Raw genomic sequence first — 9,208 nt, 5'->3', positions numbered from 1 at the left:
AAACAGAGTAATGTTTCTCGTTCATCCACAGAATCAGAATATAGGGCATTAGGAAGTATAACTTGTGAATTAAAATGGATTTTAAAATTACTTCATGATTTATGTATAAAAACTAATTTACCTGTAGATATTTTTTGTGATAATGAATCTGCAATTAAGTTAGCTTTAAATCCTGTATTTCATGAAAAGACAAAACATTTTGAAATTGATCTTCATTTTGTCAGGGAAAAAATTGAGAATGGAATTTTAAAAGTAAATAAAATAGTATCTTCTAATCAAAATGCAGATATTTTAACAAAGTCACTTGGTAGTGTTCAACATGAATACATTGTTAATCGACTTAATATGATTGATGTTTTTAAAAAGTAATAAAATATTTTCAAAAATTAATGTTTAGTTAGAGGGGGCATGTTGAAAAGAGTTAATAAAATATTCAAACTTAAACATTAATTTGTTAGTTATTTGGTAAAAGTGTTATACAATATATTTGTGTGGATATTGTGGTAAGTTGTAATGCAGGTAAAGGATACACGCGGATCAATGGGTCTATGGGTTATACCCGAAGTCTAGTGGGTCGATGTATATAATGTGTTAAATGATCTCACTCGTAGCTACCAATATATTTTCTCATCTGTATTTCTCAGTTTCTCTTTCATCTTGAGTTTGGGTTTTCGTTTAGGGTTTGTTCATAAATCGTTGTCACACTAGATTTGTAATATGAGTGTGTGAGTGATTTTGTAGTGAGGTTTGATTTGTAACCTGTTGATGTAAACCATCTGTTTCATAGTGAATGAAATGATGATGTTGGGAAGATCTTGTTTCGATTACGTTTCTTTACATGGTATCAGAGCTATGGCTCCTTCGGTGTTCTTGTGACGTTCGTTGATTTGCGTTTGTTCGTCTCACGATCGTACTGGTAATTTCTGAACTCCTTTCTTTATTTGCTCTTTGATTGACGCAGTTATTTGTTTAATCATGAGTCCGTGTGAACTCTGATCTTCTATTTCATCAACTGTGTTCTTCTTGATGTTCGTTTTGATTTAGGGTTTTCTCTGGAAAATCAAATCAAACATCTGTTTTCTTTTGGATCTGGTACTGCGAGATTGTTTGTGATCTTGTAGGTTACTTCTGTGAAGATCAAATCAAGGTTGTCTACAAGACTGGTTGTGAACAAAGATTAAGCCAAATCGATTAATCTATGAGTCTGAAATAAATCACTAGGGGTCAGAGTTCATCATTGATAAACCCTAGTTGAGAACGGACAAAGAGAGTCGATCCCAACACTTGACTCATCCTAAAAGGCTTTGTGAGCAATTTCTTATTCCTTTCTTTTTGTCTTGCATATTTGTTTGTAAAGATCCTGGTGGTCTGTGTGTGTTGATTGGTTTTCTTTTGTATATCTGTTTTATTTCTTCCTCTGTACTGGTTGTCTTGGGCCCCGACATACGTGGTGACCATCTGGACATAAAATCAGTTCAGGGGCAAGTTTTCTTGATTTCTTTCTTGCTGTTTTTGGTTCATTTGCTTCTATGACGGGTGGCTCAAATGATCCACCTAGTGGAAGTGGGAAGGATGATCAGATTAATTTTGATGATCCTCTCTACATTCACCCTTCTGAATATGCTGTTACTTCTATAATTACAATCAAGTTGACTGGTAATGAAAACTTTAGGTTATGGAGAAGTTTTATTTCTAGGGCTCTTAAGGCAAAGAATAAGTTAGGCTTTGTTGATGGTACTTGTAAAAAAAGCAGTGTTGATGACTCAAAGAAAACTAAATGGGATAGGGCTAATGTGGTTGTTTGTTCTTGGTTGTTGTCTTCCATCTCTGACTCAATTTATCCGAGTCAAGCTTATTCTGAAGTAGTTGAGGATATTTGGGAAAATCTTTTTGAAACTTACAATAAGTCTGATGGATCTGTTGTTTTTAATATACATCAACGAATTAATTCCCTTAAACAAAATGGTACTTCTCTGTCAGATTACTTCAATAAGCTTGATTCTCTATGGAAAGAATTTGATGGTCTTACTAGTTTAACTGAGTGTACATGTGATGCTTCTATTAAACTAAAGGATCATTCTAATCTCATGAAGCTTATGCAGTTTTTATCTGGACTTGATGATTCATACAGTCAAGTCAAAAGTTACATTTTATTAATGGATCCCTTACCTAATGTGAAAACTGCTTTTTCTATTGTGTCTAGAGAAGAATCACTTCAAAGAAATGGTTCTTTGACTTCTCTTCAGGCTTCTCAGTCTGTAAATAAATCTCAGTCATCTACTTTTAATAGCAAGTTTAATAACAAGACTAATGTTAATAAGAATAAGGGTTAAATTGTTCAAGTTTAATAACATATGATTGCCTCTGAGTCACTACTCCATGACACTGTGGATTTGTCAAAATTAGATTTGTTGGTTTGTCATCCCAATGGTACATCAGCTAAGATTGAAAAAATTGGTAATATGAATTTATCTAATTCTTCAACACTGTTTGATGTGTTTGCTGTTCCTGATTTCAATGTTAATTTGCTTTCTGTTCATAAGGTCTATAAAGATAGTAATTGTGAGGTTGTTTTTAATGAGCATAATTGCAAAATTCAGGATTTACAGTCAAAGGTGATGGTGGGGAATGGTAGAGAGTCTGGAGGTCTCTATTACATTAATAGTGCACCTTTAGGTAGTCTGTCTAATTCTTCTATTTCTTCTTTTGTTTGTTGTGTGTCTAAACTAACTTGGCACAATAGACTTGGTCATCCTTCTGATCAAGTTTTGAGTTCTTTGAGACATAGGCTTAAGATTGGAAGTGAAGTTCTTCCACCTTGTGACATTTGTCATAAGGCTAAACAAACTAGAGAATCTTTTCCTGTTAGTCAACATACTACTTCTAAACTTGGTGAGTTAATTCATTTAGATGTTTGGGGTCCTTATAAAGTGACAACTACAGAAGGATTTAGGTATTTTTTGACTATTGTGAATGATTTTACTAGGGCAACTTGGGTTTATCTTTTAAAGTCTAAAGATGAAGTTTATGATTCTGTTCTTGTTTTCTTTAATATTTTGATTAATTAGTTTAGTTTTAAAATAAAGGCAGTTAGATCTGACAATGGTACAGAGTTTTTAAATAACAGAATGAGACAATTAACTGAATCAAAAGGAATTTTGCATCAAACATCTTGTGTTCATACTCCACAACAAAATGGTGTTGTGGAGAGGAAACACAGACACATTTTAAATGTTGCTAGATCTTTAATTTTTCAGTCTGGTTTGCCAATTAAACACTGGGGGGATGCCATTTTAACTTCAGTTTTTTTTGATTAATAGAACACCTACTTCAATCTTAAATGGTTCTTCTCCCTATGAACTTGTTTATAATTCTGCACCTGTTTTTGATAAACTTAGGGTATTTGGATGTTTGTGTTTTGTCTCTAAGTTGAATAATAATGATAAATTTTCTAAAAGAGTTGATAAGTGTGTTTTTCTTGGTTATTCTTTTGATAAAAAGGGTTACAAAGTTCTTAGTCTTGATTCTAATCTTATTTTTGTTTCCAGGGATGTAAAGTTTTATGAGTCAGTGTTTCCTTTCAAGCTTAAAACTTCATCTTTAACTGATAGTTCAGTTGTCACTGTAAATTCAAATGACCTATTTTCCTATGATGAGTCTTTAGATTCTAGTTTTATTCTAGATAATACTAGAGCAGATAACCTGAGGAGTAGCCAACAGATGGATGGTGATAATGCAGACCAGGACCAGGATGAGACTTGTCCCTCTAATGTCAGCAACCGGACTGGTGAGGCATATGTGCCTCCCTCTGATGTGTTGTTTCCAAGATCTTCTGCATTGACTGAGGAAAATGATTCAATTAATTCTAATCCTTCTGAAAGTTTGTCAACTAGGATCACTAGATCTGGAAGGAATGTTCACATGCCAGTTAGATTTAGTGATTATGTTGTAGAGGGTACACATAAATATGGTATTGAAAGAACTGTAAATTATTCAGGTCTTAATACTGAGTCTTTCTGTTTTATTTCTAATCTTAATAAAACAGTTGAACCTAAGACTTATAGTGAAGCAGCTTTAGATCCAAATTAGATCAAAGCCACGAATGAGGAAATGGAAGCCCTCTATAGGAACAATACTTGGGAAATTACTAATCTTCCTAAAGGAAGAAAAGCAATTGGGTGTCGTTGGATATATAAAATTAAATACAAGTCTAATGGTGATATAGAAAGATATAAAGCCAGACTTGTGGCTAAAGGATATAATCAAAGGGAAGGAATAGACTATGAGGAGACTTTTTCTCCTGTGGCCATAGTTGTAACTATTCGTGTGGTAATAACATTAGCTGTGAATAATTCTTGGCCACTTTATCAGTTAGATATTAACAATGCTTTTTTATATGGAAATTTATCTGAAAGTGTATATATGTGTCAACCTGAGGGATATCATTCTAAAGATGATATCAAAGTTTGCAGATTGTTAAAATCTCTTTATGGACTTAAACAAGCCCCAAGGAAGTAGAATGAAAGGTTGTGTTCTTCTCTCTTAAGTTTTGGTTTTAACCAAAGCATTAATGATTATTCATGATGTGTTAGACAGTTTCAAAATACTTTTGTAGTCCTACTTGTTTATGTGGATGATATTATTCTAACAGGTAATGATGAGTCTGAGTTGAATAATGTTAAATTTTTTCTTAAATCTCAGTTTTTAATTAAAGATTTAGGAGAGTTGAAATATTTCTTGGGTATTGGATTATTGAGAACTGAAAAAGGAATATGTTTAAATCAAAGGAAATATTGCATGTAACTACTTCATGAGTTTGGTATGCTAGCATGTAAACCAGTTAAAACTCCACTTGAACCTAATTTAGTTATCAAAAGAGAATATGATTTGGAAAAATCTGATTATCTAGTTAATATTACTGAATATCAAAAACTTATTGGTAAGTTGATTTATTTGACTGTGACTATACCTAATATATCTTATGCTATGCAAATATTATGTCAATACATGCATAAACCTTATAAGTCCCATGTTAATATTGCTTTCAGACTTTTGAGATATTTGAAAAATAGTCCTGGTATGGGAATACATATAACTAGTTACAATAGTTTAGATTTGATTGGGTTTGTGGATGCAGATTGGGCGAAATGCTTGTTTAGTCGTCGATCTGTAACAGGTTATCTAGTATATCTAGGAGGATCTCTTGTTTCTTGGAAGAGCAAGAAACAGAGTACTGTTTCTTGTTCATCCACAAAATCAGAATATAGGGCTTTACGAAGTATAACTTGTGAATTAATATGGATTTTAAAATTACTTCATGATTTAGGTATAAAAACTAATTTACCTGTAGATATTTTTTGTGATAATGAATCTGCAATTAAGTTAGCTTTAAATCCTATATTTCATGAAAAGACAAAACATTTTGAAATTGATCTGCATTTTGTCAGGGAAAAATTGAGAATGGAATTTTAAAAGTAAATAAAATAGTATCTTCTAATCAAAATGCATATATTTTAACAAAGTCACTTGGTAGTGTTCAACATGAATACATTGTAAATCGACTTAATATGATTGATGTTTTTAAAAAGTAATAAAATATTTTCAAAAATTAATGTTTAGTTTGAGGGGGCATGTTGAAAAGAGTTAATAAAATATTCAAACTTAAACATTAATTTGTTAGTTATTTGGTAAAAGTGTTATACAATATATTTGTGTGGATATTGTGGTAAGTTGTAATGCAGGTAAAGGATACACGCAGGTCAATGGGTCTATGGGTTATGCCCGAAGTCTAGTGGGTCGATGTATATAATGTGTTAAATGATCTCATTTGTAGCTACCAATATATTTTCTCATCTGTATTTCTCAGTTTCTCTTTCATCTTGAGTTAGGGTTTTCGTTTAGGGTTTGTTCATAAATCGTTGTCACACTAGATTTGTAATATGAGTGTGTGAGTGATTTTGTAGTGAGGTTTGATTTGTAACCTGTTGATGTAAACCATCTATTTCATAGTGAATGAAATGATGATGTTGGGAAGATCTTGTTTCGATTACGTTTCTTTACAATTTTTTATAATGTAGTTCAAAGAACATAAAATGCAACATAATCCAATCTGAAACATATATGGACTTACCTGAGTTATTGACGGATTTGCAGAGGTAGAATAAAACCGACCAAACCTGGATCACCCGTTGATGGAATGAAAGGGGTGTTTGGATGTGCATGCTCAGACCACACAAAAACACTGAGTGAGGGAACTCCTTTCATGTGGCAATGAATTCAATAAACAAATAAGTGCCTCCAACTGCTCCCTAGGCGTTAATAACCATATTTGAATCAGATAAGGATAGCTCAAACACCAATGGCGTCTGAGCTATGCTCACACATTAAACAGAGAAGAAAAAAGTACAGCTGAATATGAAGAGACGATTAGGAAGAACTTTAGGCAGGATTACGAAGAAACACTAGGAATTTTATTCTAAGATCAGAGTAAAGTAAGAATATTACTAGAAACTAAGAAATCATCACACTTTACAAACATCAAACATACGTTTCTGAAATCCATCAAACACAAGTTTTTGAAATCCATCAAACACAATTTATTAACATAAGATACTAAAAACTATCAGAAGCTATCTTTATGGCAGAGAGAACAAGCAATGCCATGTCATCCACACTGCTTCAACAGCCTCAAACTTAGCCACTTGCTCCTGGAAGCATAGGGTCTCGCTTAATCAACTGAGAAATCAAAAGGGGAAGTCAGTGAACAGTCAACATTATATATACCAGACTCAAAGAGTAAATAATAGTTGCAATTGAAGTGCATTGCAAGAATACAAATAAATGAAATTGAAGTGCATTGCAAGAATACAAATAAATGAAGGCCAAATGTATACTGGGTGAAGGTAATGAGTCTGTTACACTTCTTATTAGGCATACGTTTCGTCCTGTCAGTTGTGGCTTAAGTAGAGCCGTGAGGGCAATAAGGTTTTTTTACTGTTAGATCAGTTAGGTAGGCTTAGTTGAGTGGTTAGTGTTAGTAGTTGGTATCTTTGGTCATAACAGAATATAAGTGAATTCAGGAAGAGTTCCTAGCTTCTTGAATGCTAGTAAACTTAAGAGTGCTCCATGCTCAAAACTTTAAACTATAGACAATGTCCTTTTGCAGACCTCATATATTACAAAAGAAAATGAGAGCATCCCATGTGTAAACATGAAGATTGAGCTATGAGGCCTAGATCAACACAGTTTTTTAGGGATGTACAGGAATCATCATAAGCATTAATAAGAATTCAGTATCCAGATATAATTCCACAGTTTGTATTATATGATAAACAAAATGAACGCACCTTACAACTCTTCTTGCTATTACTCTCTTGTATCTTTCTCTTTGGCCTCCCATTAACGTAGGGAGATACAAGACTCTCCATATAGATAGGGGCACAAATATATTCCTTAGTCTTGTAGAACAGCATATCACGACACAAAGTTCTCTTGTTAGGAACGTAATGTTCCTGCTCTTTCAAGCATTGTAAAGCTAAGTTCATATCACAGTCCTTTTCAAACATTTCCCAAGACAGCTTTCCATTGTAGTTCTTCAGCATCCATAAGTTATCGTTAAACCCATCACAAGGAAATACGCATAAACAATCTTCGATAATACCTAAATTCATATTTGGGCAGCTAGCAACACCAGATTCATATCGCTCATCATCAGGTTCGGAAATTTTGATAAATTTTTCTTCAGATAGCTGAAACGAAGCAATGACTCTCTTCTTATTTGGAGATGAAGAATCTTTCATAATCCAATGAAGTGCCCCATTGCATAAGATACCAATCCTACTATGAAATGAATACTTTACATCTCCAATTAGTTTCCAAACATTTGATTTCAAACTTAACACTTGAAAACACGTCCAACCAACACGTTTACGGAACCCTAATACAACCTTGTAATCATCCGTAGATGAATCATAGCCAAAACCCCAACATAAATGCTTGGTATCAAGAATTTGAGGCTCTTGTAGTGTTTGAACCTCTCTAGTTGAGGGATTAGCTACTACAAGTTGAGAAGCAAAAGAAGAGATGCATACAAGTCCATTGGAAGAACCAAGAAGATGACAATCACGATCATCAAATAATCTATCATCAACATCACAAACACGCGACCCGTTGCGATAAGAGACCCTTGACATAACAATCCTCCTATCTATATCATTGTTTTTGTAATCAATTTGGTAACTATAGTTCATATGGAATTTAATGAAACCAGAGTCAGAGATCAAATTTTCCCAAGACTTACATACACTTTTGCATCGGATTAGATCGCTCACATTCAATCTTTTCAGTATATTCGGAAGGACATCATCGTGAAGCTCTGCCATCGAAACCCTAGAGTCGGCAATCCGATAGGAAAGAAAAGGGGGGGGGGGGGTACCCACACGATAGTGAGAAATTTATTTCTATGGGGTATTTATTAGGGATTTTAGTTATCAACACTCATAAATGCGAAACATGATACGAAGATATTATTACCATGATATTTTAGCATAGAGTGAAATTCATTTACTGAAATGACTTTTACAAACCTACCATATATGATTAGTATATCAATATCGATAAGATCACTAATGACATCAAGACATCATGATCCTCGATAATTGCTTTGCTACACCAACTGAAATCAGTGTTAATAACATACCTTCTTTCTCAAGTATTTCTTTTAAAATGATATTGTAACCCTCTGACCTTGGCAACCCAATCTTAAAATTTATTGTCATGTCCACCCACACATTTTTTTTTGGTAATTCTAAGGGTTGCAACAATCCTCTCGATGCCATTGTGAAATATTTATGGTGTTGACACACGTCACACTCCGCCATCATTCTTGCTATGCCTTTACACATACCCTCCTAGTATACATCCTTTACCATCTTTTGGTAAGTTTTTTTGTACTCCTGAATGTCCCGCAATTGCACTCGCACGTCACTCATGAGATACACAAGGAACTCAAGATGATGATCGAGGCAGCACTAAACAACTTGGATAAAGGATTCAGTCACCTTCATCACTAAGCCTCGGTGGTGCGGAAGTCCCTTCTCGAACTTGCTGCCTTATTATCCACAATTCTCGAGCCCAGGACAGTTCTCACAAAACCTCATTCCATTAGACTACCCATGGTACTGAAAGGGTACCGAAGGATGATGATGTC

General features: G+C 33.9%; 2 protein-coding genes across 2 annotated transcripts; one reads left to right on the top strand and one right to left on the bottom strand.

Moving 5' to 3' along the window:
• The first annotated feature begins 2,354 nt into the window (after positions 1 to 2,354).
• Positions 2,355 to 4,089, top strand: LOC128126829 (uncharacterized). The gene is made up of 3 exons (XM_052764965.1): positions 2,355 to 2,953; positions 3,321 to 3,399; positions 3,502 to 4,089. The coding sequence occupies exons 1-3, from the start codon at positions 2,355 to 2,357 to the stop codon at positions 4,087 to 4,089; spliced, it is 1,266 nt and encodes a 421-aa protein (XP_052620925.1).
• Positions 4,090 to 7,289: 3,200 nt separating this feature from the next.
• LOC128126828 (F-box protein CPR1-like) lies at positions 7,290 to 8,381 on the bottom strand. Its single transcript, XM_052764964.1, has one exon. It carries the CDS (start codon positions 8,379 to 8,381, stop codon positions 7,290 to 7,292), a length of 1,092 nt encoding a protein of 363 aa, XP_052620924.1.
• Positions 8,382 to 9,208: the final 827 nt, after the last annotated feature.

This window comes from Lactuca sativa, chromosome 6 (genome assembly GCF_002870075.4).
Source record: "Lactuca sativa cultivar Salinas chromosome 6, Lsat_Salinas_v11, whole genome shotgun sequence".
NCBI lineage: Eukaryota > Viridiplantae > Streptophyta > Magnoliopsida > Asterales > Asteraceae > Lactuca > Lactuca sativa.
Note: the sequence above shows the minus strand (reverse complement) of the source record. Positions and strands in the feature narration are given on the sequence as shown.

Bases quoted from the DNA above. Each gene is read 5' to 3' on its own strand.
- LOC128126829 (XM_052764965.1), top strand. From the start codon at position 2,355: ATGATTGCCTCTGAGTCACTACTCCATGACACTGTGGATTTGTCAAAA. The intron at 2,954-3,320 runs GTATTTTTTGAC...TTTGATTAATAG, and splicing joins ACAACTACAGAAGGATTTAG to AACACCTACTTCAATCTTAA. The intron at 3,400-3,501 runs GTATTTGGATGT...TTTGATAAAAAG, and splicing joins CTGTTTTTGATAAACTTAGG to GGTTACAAAGTTCTTAGTCT.
- LOC128126828 (XM_052764964.1), bottom strand. From the start codon at position 8,381: ATGGCAGAGCTTCACGATGATGTCCTTCCGAATATACTGAAAAGATTG.